Raw genomic sequence first — 20,310 nt, forward strand, 5'->3', positions numbered from 1 at the left:
CAAGTCATCCCACAGAGCTCCACAGCCCAAATTGTGAACATGTCATGTACATCACATAACCCATACAAAGCTAAAGAAGACTGCTACGAATGGCACTAGGTGGACGGACCACATCAGAAATGAGGACCTCTATGGGGACCTACCACGGGTCACAGACAAAAGTCAGAGAAGGATGAGGTTGGCAGGGCACTGCGTCAGGCACCCAGAGCTGGAGGCAAGCAAACTGACACTATGCCAACCCAGGGCAAAGCCAGGAAAGGCATGAAGCGCACCACCTACGTAGATGCACTGTGGCGCGACAGCTTAGCTACAGTAACAACACAGTAGAGCTCAAGACCCTGATGTTAGATAGGAGAGTGTGGAGGGCAGCAATCCAGGAGTCCCGAGTTGGTGTTGGCTAGACCACACTCTCGCATCGCATCACATCATCCCACAAAGCTAAAGCAATTCAAAACACTCTCTGACAGCTGCTACTTAACACATCGGGTGCCGATCACGGTCTGGACCGTGTTTTCACATAGTAGCGCTCTGGTGCCGTTCACGGTCTGAACCGTGTTTTCAGTCTTTTTGTTTTTTTCGTTTTTCTCCACACGGGCGGGGCTAGAGCAGCTCTGGGAGTACCCATTGTGATCCTAAGAAGGATAGGCCAAATGGATCACCGGAAACAAAAACATGGCTTCCATCCGCTTCCTGTCTATTTCCTTCTTTAAAACGCCTATATCTCCGAATCTGTTTCCGGTGTGGAAAACCGCTCATGCGCGATGCGCGATCCGTCCCGGTTGTAACTTGCGAGTGAAATGTTATGGTTCCAGGCTGTAGCCAGGGTCCTCGCGCTACATGAATGGATGCTTTTTTTTACGTGGATTTGCTGGTCGTGGAGTCTAGAGCTTTAAACAGCAAAGCGCAATCAATGGGGAGAATGCTGGCACCCACGGTAAGTTGTTATGAAAAAATGCTGGCACCTGATGTGTTAAAACAACCCAATTAACTGATTTTCTCCAAGTTAAAAACATCAACCCCATCAAGAAAAGACACAACATGGGCAACCTAGAGATGTGCATAGCTGAGCCGCTACATGTATACATCGTCTCTTATGTCATCTGGGAAACTTTATGCAGGGGAGTGAAATTACTTAGATGCTTCCAAATCAGTGTCATCCCTCTAGGATGAATAATTGTTTGTAGAAGTGTGACAATGTGTTAATCAATAACAATAACAATGTGTTAATCAATGACCTTCTTAAAGGTAGGGTAAGTGATATTTTTTGGTTAAAACAAAAAGTATTTTTTTTAAAGGTTAAAATACTATATTCTGATAGTAATCATTGCTATAGAGTGTTTTTTCAGTAACAGATGTCTCCCTGTCTCTCCAGCTCTTTAATAAACAGAAAATACATTTTTCGGTAGGTGTCAAAATCTCAGCCAATCAGGAGAAAGTACCCATTTTTAAGCTTAATTTGTATAGTTTTCAGTTCAAATTTTGCATGCTCATTTCTTAGTGTCATCACTTCCAATTTCACTTGTTTAATCTGTGTCCTGATTGAGTTCTCTGTCCTGGTTGGATAAAATTGGAAATGAAACTACAAAAAAAAAAAAAAAAACTACAAAATACATTTTCTGTTTTATAAAGAGCTGGAGAGACATGGAGACTCTTTATATGGACAGGACACTCTATAGTAACGAGCACTATCAGAACATAGACCCATTTTGCAATTATTTGAATAATTGCAAATCACTTACCCTACCTTTAATCTTGACACCAAATTGTACCATATGTCAGATACTGAGTTAGGGATCTGACGCATGCATTAAAAGCTAGTGGTGTCAAAAATAACCGATTCATAGATTAATCGCGATGCGGACATGGACGATTATGAATCCATTCACAAATGTCAAAAATCGATTTATATGTTGTTCAGTATGTCTGACTGCTTGTATACTATTGAATGATGAAAAAGTTGCCATGTTGTGCAGTAATATAGAAAAGTGTGATGCATCACGATGCATCGTAGAATTGAATCGAAACCTGGTGAATCGTAATCGAATTGAATCGTAAGGGCAGTGCAAATGCACACCTCTAGTAAAAGCATTGAAGCTGGTCTAGACTAGTGAGGAGTCTGCAGGGTTAATCAGAGAGACCTGTTGCCTTAGACATTGTATTTAAAGCAGGCTCTGGCTCCTTTGCTTCATACATGCTTGATTGCGACCTGTGGCATTTTTCCACGACGCACCTACTCCTCTTCCTGACTGAGCCAATCATGCAAAAATATATTAAGCATCTCGAACAGGTTAGACAAACAGAGGTAATTGCCATTGAATTAGCCTTGCGTCATCTGGTACACTAATCTTACCGTCACAAATTGGAGTCCCTTTTTTAAGATGCATTGTTGAGCCCTGTGGAGCCAAATTGTGCAGCCAGTTTACAGGGGTGAATAATCACAGTGGAAAAACACATGCATTTCTCGGAAAACCTCGAATAACACTTGATTAGTGCCATATGGTGTAAATCAAAATGATATAGTTGTTAACAGAATTAAAAATTTAAAGCGATCATTATGCCCAAAGTTTGTGCTGATTTGTGCTGATGAAATAATGCCTTCGCAGTCTCCAATTGTCATTTTAATTGTTATCTAACCTAGGCTAGGACTGACCCAAATGCTTCTAAGCTTTGTTCAGGCCCATCGGATTTGAACCGCAAAATCTATATTTGAATAATCGTACTTTTCTTTTTTCATTTTTAACCCCTCGTCTCGTCTAACTGTAACGACACTGGCGCGCCTCCAATGCAACATGTTGTATGTTTTTCTCCTCATTAACACCTCCTCTCGTCGGGTTGACAAGTCCGCCATGCATGTTTACCTGGAGCCTGTACACTCTGCTAGTGGCTAACAGCTAGGCTAATTGAAGCAAATAGACCAAAACAAAACAATATGGATTGAATTTCATCTCGAGGAACTTGCAGCTAAACGCATGCAAGTGACCATATAGACGAGCATACATGTACATCTGTAAAGGATTCTAATATCCACACAAGGTTTAGAATCAAACAGAGATTTACTGCAGAATGTCAGCAAGTGTGACATGTAAATTGAACACATCCACATACTCTCACAAGAAAAACAGAAAAGGTCTGGAGTGCTCCAAAAAGGTGGGAACCCAAAAGGTACAAATTCCAAGGCACTCTTCAGGCAATAAAGTTCAAAAAGCCTTTATTGAGTGTTATTTCATATTGGAAATATTTAAAACAATCTTAAAAAGCATATTCTATAGTCATACAATGCATAACTATACAACATCAAAAAAAGATTTTGCTTCATAGTTTAAGGCTGCAACTCATGTAATAAAATATCAGCCACACAGGCCACGAGAGCACCCCACGAGTATTGTTAATTCCAAGACGCATTATTGACCCCCACCCTCCCTATTCTAGCCAGCTAGTGTAAACAATGACAACAGAAAAGTAGTGGTATAAACAATGTTTATCTCAAATCAACTGGCTTTAACACTAAAACCGCAACACCGGTTTCTCCATAAGCCTTCTAAAATGCTTACAATGCTGTCAAAACCCAGCTGTAGGAGACACGTTTCTGCAGGCCATTGACCCACCCTCCCTCCTTCACATTGGACCAGGCATCTTCTCAATGTAGGTTTATTTTAAAAGGAGTTGTTGTTGCCCACCTTCTGTGACCCGAGTATGTTTGCAGAGGATTTACAAGGTGACATTTACAACTGTAGCGGCCATTCCCACAGTCAGATGGTCACACAGACAAAACCCCTTTACTCTGACAGGCCTAGTGATTTTTTAAATTGTGATCAATCATACAATCGAAAAAAAGGTGTTTCACAAGAAACATCGGAGCTAAGATTTTATTAATAGGGTGATTCTTGAAAGGACATACATTTCTGAACGCAATTTATTTCTACTATAGTGTAAATAACAACACAGAGATCAAGCGTCACCTAACTGATGTGCACTGAGATTGGTCCTCATTCAAGAAAGGCTCCACGCAAAGCAGAGCCCCCTATATACCGAAGCAATACGATACTGTATGTGTTAAACTACAGCCAAATGTATTTATCAAAACGTAATGGGGCAAACACAGGCAGCTCCTGACTAGAGTGCTAAGATTTTTCAGCTAGCAAAAGCAAACACGGCTTGAGTTTTCTTTTCCCTTTTTTTATGAGAAAAAATGTCCCTGGCTGAACAAGGAGGCATTCATACACTGATTCATACCAGCCTGTAGCATGGTAGAGGACCGCCATCTGCTATCACACTCCCCCGCTAAGAGCCTGTTATAGAGGGAACAGCCACGGATCATCATGTACATGTTACATCCATGTAGACTTACTGGAACTAACACCTCTGCAACAGGAAGAGAAAACAACTCTAGCTGTTTGGAATATAGTGGTTATAATGGCTGCTTATGGTGAACTTGTCATTCACGTCATTCACGTTCCATGTTATAACGACAACCCCTATGGCCGAGCGTGATCTCCCATATCAAGGCATTGAGTATTGCTTAACACATTGATTGCCTAGATCGAGTTAACTCGTTTTTACTAGTTTTTAGAATCCATCACTTGATTGCCAAGAACGAGTTAACTCGTTTTTAGAAGAAAAATAAAATCATAAAAAAAATAAAAAAAATTACATTTATTTTTTTATTTGACCCAAAGACCAAGGAGATATGATTTTTCGAAGATCTAGACTCCTATCCACTTCCTTGTTAACTTAAAACTTAAAAATTCTGTATCTCGGCTCCTGAGTACTTTTTTTTTTTCAATTAAAAATCTCTGGCAATAAACTGCAAAAAATCGGAAATAATTCTGGCAGTCAATGTGTTAATAAATAGGCTTTCTACATTAGCTTCTTTTTTTGTAGCTTCAGATGACAGAGAGAAGTCACATTTGTTTTCAATGTAAGGATTGAAATGCAAAAGGAAGTTAGTCAAGAAAAAACACAAAATGTTTGCAAGCTCCAAAATTTGAACGCGTTTATGGAAGCGTTGCCTTTGAATGGAGAGAACAGGGCAGAGTAACACCAGCTATGTGACGGTAGGGAACGTGAGTTTCCAAATCTGGAAGCAGTGTGACACATTCGGCTTCCACTGGCTCGGAGTCGATTAAACTCACTTCAGGTTCCAGATTAGCTCTGGAGACTGAGGCACAGGAAAATAAACTGAGCGAGATGCGTTTATGGAATAACAACATTCAGATGACATTCCGGTGGACCAGATCTCTAAAATGCACATTCACGCTGTGTCCAACAAAGCACGCAAAGTAGGACGGACCTACAGGTTGTTTGCTTTTGTCAACCCACAGAAGTTCTCTCTACACATGACATGGCACCGCCTGTGGGTTCTTGGTATTAAATTTCCCCCCAGTTCACCACTATGCAGTATATCCCAGTGGGGATGGGTTCACAAGCAGCATCACCCCAGGTAGAAGATGCAACCTACGCAATTGCACGCCTCTCCTCGTGACGCAGCATTCCTTATTATGGAGAAACATGACAAGGAACCTTTCTTTTACCAGGTAACAGAAAGAGACTCAGCGAAATTTGAACCACCACCACCAGTATCAGTTTTCCTAACCAGTGGAAAACACCAAGGGAAAACAGCAACTATGAGCTGTCTATACATCGCCATTTCAATGCCTGGATGATTAATGATGGTTTTTGTCTAGTAATCCCTCACCTCACCAAAAAAGGTCACTCAATAGGGCCCTTTTGCTGTGTCCTTAGGCTTAATATGTCCCCTTTCTGCTCATGTTTTCTGTTCTTTGGGACATATTTGGTGACTTCTCTCACAATGGCTAAAAGACAATATGAGGACAAAATTGCCCACGTAAGTGCAATACCATCCTTAAGCTAAATCTCTTTTCTTTTAAGCTGATAAAGGGTGAACGGTTACATTAAAAGGTAGTTCTCAGGTAACAGAGTATCTAGTCCATTAACCCTTTAAGCCCGGGAGAAGCATCTGTGTCATTTTTTGATTTGACCTCAAAAGCATTATTTTACACTTTGTCTATTCAAAAATAGCAGATATACAAGCTCATAGTATGCCGAGTGCCGCGCTATGAGCTTGTAGATCTGCTATTTTTGAAAAATCGTCAAAATGTGTGCAAATCTTTGAATATATATATTTTTAAAGCGAGCATTTTTAACTCAAATCTTTGCTTCTGGGGGTCCCTGGAACAAAATATTTTGAGATGGGGGTCCGCGGCATCCGTTTTTCAGAATACTGTTGGGATTTAGAAGACATTTGTAGAATCGGCTTCAGGTCTTAAAGGGTTAATGTGAAACTCCAGCCTTCACGCACGCACTCACACACATACAGTACACACCTACTATACAGACACATAAAGTTTCAGCGGTATATCCATATGACACATGAGCAAATCCCCTCTCCCACACCAGCTAGTGGCCCACTTGGAGGCCTCATCGGCCTTAAGTCACCAGGCGCCAAGTGAATCACAATCACATTGCGGAGGCTCAATCTCTCCATTGTTGAGGGAGCTTATGACAAATGTCAACGAGCAGAGGGCTTTGAGACGGTTGATTCTGATACTTGAAGAGGTTAAGACCAAGGACTTACATATCACATCTTAGTTACAGCATTGACAATACACAGTGAGGGGGGGGGGGGAGAGAGAGAGAGAGAGAGAGAGAGAGAGAGAGAGAGAGAGGGTGAGAAAGACAGACAGACAGACAGACAGACAGACAGACAGACAGACAGACAGACAGACAGACAGACAGACAGACAGACAGACAGACAGACAGACAGACAGACAGACAGACACAGAGAGAGAGAGGCAGGCTTGTATGTTGTATCATTACTCTGGTGATTATAGTTAAGTAGCTGGCATTAATCTGTAAGAAGGCAAAGCGACACAGTGATCGGTATAGTCCAGATGTCTGAGTCTTCTCTTCGTGTTAACATTTTCCAATGGAAGCACACAAACACGAATCCTGCGCTGGTCAACTTGCTCTGGTACAATTTAACTGAGGTTTGACAATAATGCCTCTGACAAACCATATTTGTCATCTTGCGGCATACAGCAATATACACTTGTGATCCACACAAACCTCGCAGTTAAATGCTTCCTTTGTGAAAGCCTCTGGTTGACACTCTGCTATAATGTGAGCCTTTATGGTGTTTTTTTCCCCCCCAAAGCACCCCTCAAGTTGACCTCACAGAGACATGGCCTTTCCACATGACATTCTGCTTGAAGGCAAAGGGAGATGCGGCTACAATGCTGTCATGTCATGTGAGATTTCTCAGCCAGTATGTAAACCAAGGGCTCTCAAAAACCAAAGACAGGCAGCCAAGCCTCGGATTTATCTCATTTCACCCACTACCCACTACTTAATATAGCCGTTTGCTTGAGCACTATACGCCAGAGAAATATGTTTTGCTTATATTTGCTTTCCATTGGATTCATAATCCTGTAACACAGAAACCTAAATGCTGAAACAGCATCTCAGCATTTCATGTTGAACTGAAGGTTCATCCACAGGTCACTGGTACAATGTGGTTCACATGTACTGCATTAAGGCTGTAAGGCTTTATGTATATTCAGTCATAATCTTTACTAGGGAAAACGACAGCTGTCTCATAATCCAAAAACTCTGGCCTGAACAAACCCTGCTTTTTTCCATCACACCAAAGGGGGCGCACATACCTCTATTATTCTGTCGTGGATCTGAAGTCCTCCCTCTTTATCGGCGGGACCTCTCTCAACGATCTTGGATACAAATATGCCTTCATTAGAAGTACCGTCTTTGTCCTCCTGTGGATGAAAAACACTTATATCAGTGGAACCAATTGTTTAGCAAGATAAGATACCGTAACTACTGTCCAAAAAGATTCTGCATCTCAACAATAAATAATGCTAAAATAATCAAAGATGAATTATAGGTTTGCTTCCCGAGTAAGTGTTTACCTTGACATAGCTTTCTGCAAAAAAAAAGGAGGTTTTGCTTTCTATTAAACTCTGACCAAAAGAAAATACCCCAAGGATATTATGTAGTCTATGCAAATACCTTGCTGTTCCAACCAACTGCTTTGCATGTGACTAATCCGAGTCTTTTAAACATGTACAAACAACAAAACAGCAGTCAATAACATTTCCTGGTTAACTCTATCACTGACTGTGGGGCTCAACAACAGCCTGCAGTGGCTGACAAGTGGTTGTGGGTGCATATTAAACAGTGCTTAATGTTCTATAGCCAAACACTGTGCCATAATGGCCAACCAATTCACATGTTTCCCAGGGTTGGAGGAGTGTGCCTGGCCTAAGTGTTGACTGAACATGTTGGCTTGGTCATCTATCCGGCGATATAGCGACTATGGCCGTGACCCCAGTCATCTTTTTTTTTCCTTTTCTTTTTACAAAGACTTCTGCCAGCATCACAGCCTCTCTCTTCCGAGCTCTTCAAAACCACATCAAATTCATTCTGCACTACTACTGAGTTGCACGACACTGCTACATTTTAATGAACCCAAAAGTCAAAACGCTGTGACTGCTGCTTATTATTTCAGCTAGGCTTTTTTTGTATCATACGCAGTGTTTAACCTGGAACTTTTGGCCAAAAGTTGCCTGTGGTGCAAACGCACTGTTTGTAACTGGACCATGACAGAGACCTTAAAGGTAGCTCTCCACCAAACAGACTACTACAGATTGCTACAGACTGGCAGTCGAATTATGAAGTCGGGAGATCAGTCGGTTGAAAAAAAGTTGCTGAATGCACCTGAGAGCCGACACTGACAGCTGACAGATGGCTACTATGGTGCTAAAAGTAGCCTATGGCTTGATGTCTTTTTCAACAACAAGCCTGCTGCTATTCGACGCTTCCCTACAACTTGAACTCGACGCCCCCCCCCCCGCACACACACAGCCAATTAGTTCATCCCAGTACATCATATCTTCTGTATGGAGGAAACACCATTATGGCCTCTAGTTTTAGGGCGGTAGTTTCACGTACTGTACGTACGTACAAACTAAACGAATTTCCTGTCAGCATCGATATCCCCAAATATTGTGAGCCTGAACCATCACCGTGGATGTGGTGTTCCTATCGTGGGAGTGTCAGCAATATTCCACTGACAATGTGCAAGTTTGATTAATGACAGCCATATCTAAACGGTAATACTCCATTTTCCCCATTATTTGGAAAATCAAAGACTGCATAAGTCACACAGATAAATATGGAGAAATAATATCCAATAAAAGCCAGTGTTATTGTCCCTTTTCTGATGTACCAGCTACACTGCTGTGTGTCAAACTTCCGAACCCATCAACTGTGCTGACGTACAAAATTGATGTTATAGCCCTCAAGTTAGAGAGGTCAGAAACTACAGGGCTTCTTTTACTTATTTCCATTTGAACCAACAGTTTTCTTGCAAAGGAATTGGGAACAATGAGCTTTTTAAGACAAACACTGCAAGCTAAACTTGAGTATGGTCTCTGATCTCTAGAGGCTGAGTTGGATGTTCATTGAGGAGAGCTAGACAGGGTTGAATCTAAAAGATCTTGGGACATTTTTTATAGTTTCTTTCCTGCTATAAAATGTTTTAGAGTAATAATCCTTGGTGCGACAGCAAAGTGCGTCACTGTGGTTCTAGGAAAACACCTCTCAAACATTTGGGCAAATGCATGGCAGTGAAACCGATATGGAGAGCACAATTTTAATGGCTCTGTGGAAAGGCACACCATGTGTGGAAGATGCAGTTGTATCTAACGTTAATCGAAATAATATGATTTTTTTAGTTGTATCTAATGTTGAAAGAATAGGAATCTGTCACCAGAAACTGTGACATCATTAAGGTTTTCTCTTCAGCGGCACACTGTGATTGTGACAGGTTATCGTCAAGCTGGGATAAAAGACCCCCCCCCCCCTCCCTTTTTTTTTTTTTTACAGCTCTGTATTTACCTCACCAACAAAATCCCCTCAATTAGAGACAAAACAACTGTGGTCAGAGTCGTAATCCTAGATTTGACTCTCATAAAAGTAATTATAGTTTTTTTTATCTGTAATGCCAAATCCTCTAAACCAGACAGACACACAAACACAATAAAAACTTGATCGATGCGGTCCATCTATCCACGGGAGTTGAAAACATATGTGTGCCGGTCTGAGATATGTTAGTACAGAGAAGGTTTGTGGTGCTTGGGAGTATGTGCTTTTCATTCCTGGGTTGGCCATATGACACTTGGCTGACCATTGAGGAGATGAAACCTCCAAGAGACTCCGCTTTGGACCTACCGCACACGGTCGTCCGCCTATGATGTTAAATCCCAGAGATCCACCATCCCGATGGAGGATTACAGTGACATTTCTCGTCTCACCTTCCTGCAGAAACATGACAAGACAAAGACATATGAAACAGAGGAAACCGCGATGGGCTACAATCAATGATCTTTAATAATTCCAGTCTTATTCCTAGACAGATTCAAATTAACCAGTAACAGACCTGGAAAAGAAGGGAACTACAAATCATCAACCATTAGAGTCAAATATATATGTACAGCCAAGTAATAAACGAGAGCAGGAGGAAATTCAATACAGTCAGTAATGGACAATACGCAGTAAAAAATCATCCCTTACGGATCCATTTCAGTCCATGTTTACAATCACAGAGTTAAAGTAACACTGAGTGTAGATTCACCTCCCTTTCTCATCCTTGGAAAGCTAACCTATTGCATTCTGTACGTCTAAGCCTTCCCACAGTGAAAGAGGAAAAAAAAAAGGTCAGACACAAACTGGCCTTATGCACAGTATACAGTAGGCCTCTCAGTGAATAGCGGGCTGACATGAAGAATGCTGGGAAACCAATGTAGTCAGCTCTTAATCCTTTTTTTAAAGGGGAAACATAGGGGGCGGTACTAAGAAACATAATTTCAGCTGTCATTCCAGTATTCTTCAACGTACAGAGAGACTAAATATAAACCAGATATTATTGGCATGTACAGTGCAGTGACTACCATATAGGCTGAGACCATGCTGTGCATGTTAGGCAATGCAGGAATGTGCACGGCTGGACCATGTCACAGCAAAATTAGCAGCACATGTTTCCACGTGACGATAACTGCAGCCTATTATTTATTGTAGTAGTAATGGCCTTTTTACAGAGGAGATATTAAAGCTTTACATAAATGAAAACATAATGGACACATCAATTTGATTCGTAATCGTTAATGAAAGCTAAATACATTGAAAGCATGCTGGATTAAATCAAAAGAATTTATAGTGAATCTGCTTAAGGATTGATTTAGAGAACAGGGCTGGATGGGAGTGTTGTCTTTTTCAGCCATTCAAGGGAATTCTGAACAATTAGACAGCATTTAAGGACATCTGTGAACACCTCAATCCAACTCTGATCCCTTGAAAAGTTTATGATTTCAGGAGGTGACCATTTTACAAAACTGTTAAGCATGCGTAGGCCATAGCATGAAGCATAAACTCAGATTTCTACTGACAAAAAGCCAACTTTGATTAAGTGGAAGCAAAAAAATCATTAGATCAATATTAGCCTCGCGTGGCCAGACAATATCACACGACACACTGCGTGGATATTAGTTTGGTCCCTATCAACGATAGATTTTTTTCCAAGGGGCTGTTACAAAAAGATCCAAACGGACTCTATTGGTTAGACCTAAACCAATCAAAGCAGTGCTTCATTGTACGAACCAATCAGAGCAGTGCTTCCTTGTACGTCATTGCTCCAAATAAGGTGATAAGCCCGCCCACATTTGGATACTGGGCCCTGATTGGTCCCTCACGACTTCGGAGGGAGAGAAATTAAATCTCTATTGAGGGGGGCCAGACCTAATCTGCCGAGGGCTAAAGTGCGATGCAATTTTGTAAAGGCAGATTCGTCTGGAACCAGGCTAGGTCAATATCATAATGTAACTTTGAGAACTTCAACTACTTTTTTATTGTCAAGAGTTTGTGATGAGCAAAGAGAGACTACTTCAAAAGAATCAGTGTCTATTACAGGCCGATGGCTTGGTCACTTGCTTCAAGCTTTCACTTCACCACTAGTCACAATTTCCAATGCAGTCTGTACCTCCATTATGAGTTGCTTTCCGTCCATCTGTCTTTTTAAAACAGCGTGTCTAATTACAGTGTAGGTAATGCTGAATGAAACCAAGAATAGTCTAACAGGAAAATATTTTTGTTTCACAAACTACAGGCCTACACTTAAACGACACGTTGTGCCTAGTACATGAGACAGGTCTGGGAAATAGATTTACAAAGATATCGACCTAATAATACATCCAACAGATATTTGATTCATGTATTTCACAAAGCTTGTGATGTTGCATGGTTGCTTTCTGAACAATTAGTTGGGCGCCACATAGGCTACTAGAAGTAAGGCTGACACACACAATAAAAAGAGTGGGCTAATCATGTGGTCAATTTCAAATTTAGCTCAGGCCATCAAATACGATTTCAAGTTTATTTTGTGTGTTTATTTTGTGTATGTGTACAGTTGGTGATGGAATTGATTTAGGCTACAGTCACCATTGCTGTTTAGGCTAACAACCAAAAAATCAAATATCTGCCGCAGCCCATTGGCAGTTGGCACCCATGGCAATGTGACAGAAATTAGTCTAATATCAGGCTACAGGCTAGTTCTGTTAAACAATCTTAGCCTTTACCAAAATAGACCATCATTAAACTAATCAGCCCGTGATTACCCTCATCAGATTCAGTAAAACAGCATTTCTTTTTATGTCTTCTTCATCACATCCAGAAACAACAAACATTGTCACCAACAAAACTGTACAAGAGCTCGGTGAAAGCTTGACTGCAATCTTTGCAGTAAGAAATAGACGCATGACATGTACTCTCAGGAGATTATAGGGCTGCGCTGCAAAATATAGATGAAAAGGAAGATGCACTTCCATTATTTCATACCACACAACATTGTAAATGTATACCTTACTGCAGAATGCAACAATGTGCGTGCAAAAGGAACTCAAGTTTGTTTTCTTCTGGTCACGTTCAGCTGATTTTAAAAGTGGTAGGGCTATTAGTGAAAACACTGCGTTCTATTCAGTCAGACATTCCACATGGCCTGGTCATCCTCATGTGTCTTTCTCAGTAACCACCTGGCTGTCACAGAAACACATTGAAACCCTCTACAGAGGCCAACCATTGTAAGACAGCCTGACCCAGACCCTTACAGAGGACTAACACATAGATTACTCGTATACTCATCAGAAGTTACACAAACTGATGGGCCTATTTGACTTTTTTCCCCATTAGTAGTGGATTAGGGAACAAATGTGTCATAACAAATTTCAAATAAGCCAAGAGCTTGCACTAAATCTTATAAAACATGATCACTGCAGTGCAAATGGTGCTGCATGCATGGGCCAGGGCTCCAACTGAGTTCCAGTGCACAGGCAGATGCAGTCTGCTAGTCGCCTGCCTCCCACAGCTAGGCCTAATTCCACTTGTGTTGTTCCATTTCATACAGCCCACATGTGCATGTGTTCAGGTTTTCCCACCAAGCGATCCCGCTTCACTGTTTGAGCAGATCGATTTGAAGGAAGGACTCAAACCATCAAAACAACCTTCAAAAAGGAACCATCTTGTCCACATAATGTGCTTTCTGCTTTCTTCAGACCTGCTCTTTCTCTGTCGCGGATCGTTTCTGAAATTATTCCATGTCCTGTCCATGTTTCTGGGAGTGGAGTTGCAGGACTGTGTGTGTGTGTGTGTGTGTGTGTGTGTGTGTGTGTGTGTGTGTGTGTGTGTGTGTGTGTGTGTGTGTGTGTGTGCGTGGGGGTGTGTCATTTCATTCACCTATTATTGACGTTGAGAATACTTTTAGTAATCTAGCATGTAATTTAAGTAAATCCCCTATAATCCATATACAAATTTTGCAAAGACAATTTAGTATTTTCATCTACTACAGCCAAAAATGCTGAACATGTTGTTGAACAGTGGTGCTCCAGCCCTGCTGAGTGTTGCTCAACCCCCAGCTTAAGTGTTTTCATCATTTTCGTATCTCACTACTTCTGAGGAGTCATTTACTATGCCTATATAGCATGGAGTATAACGCAAAATACATGCAGTAGTTTTGCATTGTGACCAGAAAATAATTGGTGACATTAAAATGTCATGAGTCATGACAACTCATTTTGTAGTGGTTCATTAGGAACAAAATCTTACAAGAGAGGACAAGTACAGTATAGCTTTAGCAAGCAAAGAACTGTAGTGTTGTTATTACTGATAGAAAGTATAGTTTACAAAGTTAATCAGTCATTAGAAGGGAAGTGCACATTAATGCAAATATACAAATGAGACCTAGATCTGTCAAAGAAAGAGACAGAAAAAAAAGACCTGTAATGAATGACTATAATTTGACAACAAGATCATTGTGGCACTATGTTAAATATGCCACTGCATTTATGCTCATTAAAACAAACGCAACCAATTATAAAGTAAAGACTTGTGAACTTCCAGATACTTTACAAGGTCTAGAATTGATCAATTATAGCAGGACCAGATTATTATATTTTATTGCACCACAAAACATGCCATCTTTCCCCCCCTTTAAAGCATTAACACTATTAAATGGCATTATAGCTTACTGCTGCAACATTGGTGCAGCCAGGTCTGTGGCTTTTACCAGGGAAAACCCAAGAACATCTGATCACAGAATGTCTCAAACTAGCAGGATATAAGCAGGCAGCAGGCTAATTGGGTCTGGAGTTTTTGGTGTGTACAGAACAGCAGTAAATATTTGCCCCTCCTCCATGACTGCCAGCTGGCCATAAGCGCAGCTGACATACATGCCTCAGCGAGGACAGCAAAGAAACAAACTTGTGAGCAGCAGAAAGGGCTGGGGCTGGGGAGGGAGGAGGGGGGGCGGACAAAAGGGGACTGGCCTATAAAACAAAAGTTCCTTCATGTAAAACTGACCTGACCACACGAGACTTTTCAGCAGTCCATGATCAGCAAACCCCTGCTGACCCTGTCAGCAAACAGGACCTTTTCATGTCCATACTGTAGGTCAGTGATTCTCTAAAGTGGATTCCCAGGGACTCTCAGGGTTCCTTTGAGGGGGGGGTCTCTAAATGTACCCTTACAAGTCTGTAACTCTGACAGTGTACAAATGGAACCAAATGGACCCGTAATGGAACCAAAATGGAACCAAATGGACAGTATGCAAATGGTTCCATTTGTATACTGTCAGAGTAAAGGGGAGACCTTGAAATGTAAACGTTTGAGACTGCTGAAGGGAATGGTCCAATCCAACCAACATATAGGCATAATAATAACAGCTGGAGGAGAGAATATCAAAACTAAGAGAAGAAAGCTTAAGTCATTAAAAAAGCAAATAAGAATAAACATGGTTGGGTTGGGGGGGGGTGGCACATCAACAACATGCCCTGAAATTCGAAACGTATTCGTTACTTACCTTCAGTGGTGGAAGAAGTACTCAGATATTTTACTAAAGTAAAAGTAGCGATACCACAACATAAACATACTGAAAGTAAAAGGCCTGTGTTCAAAATGTTACTTGAGTAAAAGTACAAAAGTATTGGCATCACAATATACTCAAAGTACCAAAAGTACATGTAAAATGTTTGAAAATAGCAGATCTACAAGCTCACAACGCGTGTAGATCGGCTATATAACCTATGTATAAAATAGGGCTAAAGTGGTTAATGTATGCTTTATAATATAATAATTGATATCTGCATGGTAACTACTAGTGACTAAACTTTTCAAATAATTGTAGTGGAGTAAAAAGTACAATATTTTCCTCTGAGATGTAGTGGAGTAGGAGTAAAAGTATTGAAAATTGGAAATACTCCAGCAAAGTAATAAAAACCTCAAAATTGTACATAAGTACAGTACTTGAGTAAATGTACTTAGTTACTTTACACCACGGGGGGGGGGGGGGGCAAAGGGGACTGGCCCTAAAACAAAAGTTCCTTCATGTAAACTGAACTGACCACACGAGACTTTTCAGCAGTCCATGATCAGCGAAACCCCCCTGGCTGACCCGGTCTGTCAGCAAACAGGACCTTTTCATTCCCATACTGTAGGACCTACAGTGTAGGTCATTGGTTCTCAAAGTGGGGTCCGGGGACCCCCAGGGGTCCTTGAGGGAGTTCCAGGGGGTCCCCAGCTAAATTATAGATTAGGCACCAAATGGACCCTTATGGGTCTGTAACTCTGAGAGTGTACAAATGGAACCAAATGGACCCTAACGGGTCCATTTGGCTCCATTTGTACACTCTCAGAGTTAAATTGACATAGATTTTACAATATAATTTGCGGTCCAAGTGATACAAATGCCATTAAATGGGGGTCTGTAGCCCTAATGCATGTCAAACTGGGGGTCCTTGAAATTAAAATGGTTGAGAATCGCTGCTAGAGACGTAAAAAATCTTCTCTTATGTGGGGGTCCCTGGCATATCTTTTGAAATGGGGGTCCGCGGGCTAATAAGTGTCAATTTGGGGGTCCTTGACATGAAAAAGTTTGAGAACCACTGCTGTAGGTAACGGTCCAACCAACATAATAACAGCTGGAGAGAGAATATCAAAACTAAGAGAGAAGAAAGCCCAAGTCATAAAAGAGCAAATAACGAATAAACATGGTTGGTGTGTGTGTGTGTGTGTGTGTGTGTGTGGGGGGGGGGGGGGGGTGCCACAACAACAACAACAAGCCCCTGAAACTCGAAACTTTTTTTTTTCCCAGTGAAGTTTTTACCTTGCACGGGAACGCAAGGGTCTTAGTGAGCGAGTCGATCCTCGCGCTGTACTCGGTGAATTTCCTCTGATACTTTAACGCCGTCATCTGCAGCTCCGTGTGAACCGCGGAGAGCTGCGCGAGGAGCGACTTCTCCCTCTTGTTCGACCTCAAACTCTGCTTCTTGAACTCCTTGTCCAGGCCGACGAGTTTCCCGTGCAGCGCGCCGTTGTGCGCCTTCAGCGCCCGCACGCAACAGTGGCTGCCGAGCAGCTTGTTGTTGACGTGCTCCCGGTGCGTGAGCGTCAGCCCGCAGCCGCTCTCGCATATCCCGACGGGCCGGTAGTCGCACGTCTCGCGCATGTGACCGTCCATGTCCTTCAGGTCGAGCACCTCCGCGCAGCCTTTATTCCGGCACTTGGCCGGCGAGTGGTCGCACATCTCGGCGTGCTCGGCCAGATGCTGCAGCTTGACCACCGCCTCGCAGCCCCGCGCGTGGTTGTCGCACTTGATGTCCAGCTTGAGGATGAGGCTCTTGAGCGGCAGGACGTGGTTGAGCTCCTTGGTGGAGATGATCCGCTGGCACCGGACGGGGCAGCTGCTCTGCTGGACGACCCAGGGCAGCACGCAGCCGGCGCAGAAGACGTGGCCGCACGGCGTGGTGAGCGGGTCCTCCAGGACTTTGTTGCACAAGTTGCACTTGAAGTCCGGGTCCACGTCCCCCTTGAACCGGTCCAGCTCGAAACCCATGTTTAAAAAAAAAAAAAAGTTGTAAATCCCGACCCCACAGATGAAAGTAGGAGCAGTGAGGCTGCTGTTTAGCTTGTCATTGGTGGAGCACGTACTAGACTGACTACAACAAGCTCTCCTTAGTGTCTAAACTAATTGACCGAGACTTCCTTGGGGGGGATATCAGCGTTGCCAGATAGTGCGAGAGAAATAAGCAAACGAGGTCTAGGAAAACAAGCCCAAAAAGAAGCAACTTGGCCAGTGGTTCTCTAACTTTTTCGTGTCAAGGACCCCCAAAAATGAATTGTATTCGTCTGCGGACCGCCCATCTCAAAACATTTTGTGCCAGGGATTTTTCAAAAATAGCAGATCTACAAGCTCATCGCACGGCACGAAAATGAGCTTGTAGATCTGCTATTTTTGAATAGCCAAGGTATAAAATATATGTTCAAAGTGGTTAAAATGATTGTGACTCTATATTAACTAATTTTGCTGGGTACCCCCTGGTACCCCCCCAAGGACCCCTGGGGGTCCTCGGACCCCACTTTGAGAACCAATGACTTAGGCCACATGAGCACTGAAAATAGGCATCTACAAGCTCTTGTAGATCTGCTATTTTCAAAAGCTCTTGCAATAAAATGTGGAATATTTGGAGTATTTTTTTAAAACATTCTAACAACACAAATGCTCCCTGGCACAAAACATTTTCATGAAAATATTTGAGAACCACTGGCTTAAATAATAATTAAAACAATTGGAAGCAAGCCTAATGAGCAAATATACAAGCAACTTTACAGAAAAAGAAGCCCAAAGTCGCTTATAATAAGCCGACATGGCAACACTGGGGGAAATGTAGAGGAATTCTCTACCGTAACTGCTGTATGAACGGCGCAAGGATAATGTTAAAACTTTGGTAGACGTCTGATCGGACCTTTATAGTTTTGCTACTTATTAATATTGACTATATATTTATTTTTAATCGACAACAAATGTTGTGTGAACGATCTTCAACTTATTTGCCAAATTGATTAATTTTAGAAAAAACAACAACAACAACCAGAGTCTACCAGACAGCATGCATGCCAGTGGAATGAATACATTGGTGGTATTTCATCAAGTTCAACACATGTAAAACCATAGTAGTATAACAACAAGCAAGTTATTTCACCATCCCAAACTTTTGGTAGGTTAACTGACAGCCAACTCCCCCCCCCCCCCCCCCCCCCAACATTGGGATACCCATGTACCTGTCAAAATACTTCAAAAACGTCAATAAAGTCCACAATCACAACACCAGAAGCAGCTCCACTGATCATGTCCAACCCAGATTTGGCACAAACAAGGGAATGAACTCATCCTCATGCTATGCAACAAAAATGTGGAATGCCCTACCAAAAGGAGTAAAGGAGTGTAAAACCCTACTCACTTTCAAAACTGCCCTTAAAAAAAAAACTTCAGGAGGCTGCAATTCCAAACTGGCCCCTGTCAAAGTCTTAACCTATCAGTTCACTGTCAAATCATTCTAAGTAAAACTATGTGCAATAAAATCTCTCTGCATAATGAGTACGCCTATAACTAAAAACTAAAACTAGAGTAGTCTTATTACAGATTTACTGCTCTAGGATGATTCAGTAATGTTGGCGTTTGGTGTCTACATGTAAATACCAGCCACCCTGTTGCCATCTAGAACTGAAATAGGCTTCCTCCTTCTGTCAGTGCTGGGGAATCAAATCAACAATTCAACCAAACCAAAACCAATCAACTGACATTCATGATTTATTATTTCAATTTAGGAACAAACAACTTGGCGCTGTAGCTGTTTACTGTGAGATCTGTCTGTTTATTCTGTCTGTAATAACACAACCTAAATATTTGCTCTAAAAATGAACCAACCAGACAACCAGCATTTGTATTGGTATAATTGAAAATAAATTGTCGTTCTTTTTAGTTTTAGTTTTTCCACACAAGTCAGCAGCAATATAAATGACCAGTGATACTTTTTTTTTAAAACCACAAACATAGGACTTTTTCCCAATTAAATTGATATGTTATCTCTTGTGGTTAGGAATGCTCCGTTGATGACATCTGAGCCTGTTTCCCATGCAGTTGGATGAGGTGGCAACAGGGGGGCTCAGACATTTCCATGTTGACTCCAGGCCTAAAGACAGTCAATGCCACAGTGGAGATAAGACGTAATCCCAAGCCTCCAACTCCTGACAGTGAGTGAAGGCTGCAGACAGGCTGGAACTGCTCCCACCAGACCTGACTCCTAATCATGCTACAGTTTTACTGGTCAAATTATTTTTAATTGGTTTATTCAACTCATGTGCTATATATATGGCTGAGGTCTGCTGGATATGGTCAAAATGATTACAGAATCACAAGAAAGTGTTTTAATGTTATTTGGTGTTGCTTCATTTAAAAGGCATCTTTATGCAGTTTTTTAAATGATCCAAGATGATTCAGTGTCCCAGATCTCTGCAGGCAGAAATCATTCTGACTGCTTGCCATTTGTCATCAAGGGAGCCTGAGGCTTGGAAATTGCACAGTGTTAAGGTGTGCTATTCATTTGACTGTGAAGAGGTGCATGATTGCCTGACATCATAGTGATGGTGATAAAATACTTTTGTGTTTCATTGCTGAATCCTCTCCTTCTGTGCCTTTGTTGTAAAGCGACAGATGGATCCACGTTTCAGCATGTGTGATGAGGGTGCTCTCTAATGCTTTGGATTTGAGCCATTTGGTAATCATCACCACCCCTTTTCAGATTATGTCAAACACATGAGGGCTATGAGGGAAACTGCGATGATGAGTTATTGCTTTTTGGGATGTCTTTCCATGTCACACTGAAACATGGTGTA

General features: G+C 41.8%; 1 protein-coding gene across 1 annotated transcript in view; it reads right to left on the minus strand.

Annotated features, from left to right (window-relative positions):
• Window positions 1–17,572, minus strand: part of pdzrn3b (PDZ domain containing RING finger 3b) — a 120,418-nt gene extending 102,846 nt beyond the window's left edge. The window contains exons 1-3 of the mRNA XM_080424392.1: window positions 16,742–17,572; window positions 10,267–10,353; window positions 7,683–7,790 (exon numbers count right to left, since the gene is read on the minus strand). Of these exons, the coding sequence (XP_080280518.1) occupies window positions 7,683–7,790; window positions 10,267–10,353; window positions 16,742–17,470 (924 nt within the window). The 5' untranslated portion in view covers window positions 17,471–17,572. The remainder of the gene's footprint in view (window positions 1–7,682; window positions 7,791–10,266; window positions 10,354–16,741) is intronic.
• Window positions 17,573–20,310: the final 2,738 nt, after the last annotated feature.

This window comes from Gymnoscopelus braueri (genome assembly GCF_963280865.1).
Source record: "Gymnoscopelus braueri genome assembly, chromosome: 3".
Lineage (NCBI taxonomy): Eukaryota > Metazoa > Chordata > Actinopteri > Myctophiformes > Myctophidae > Gymnoscopelus > Gymnoscopelus braueri.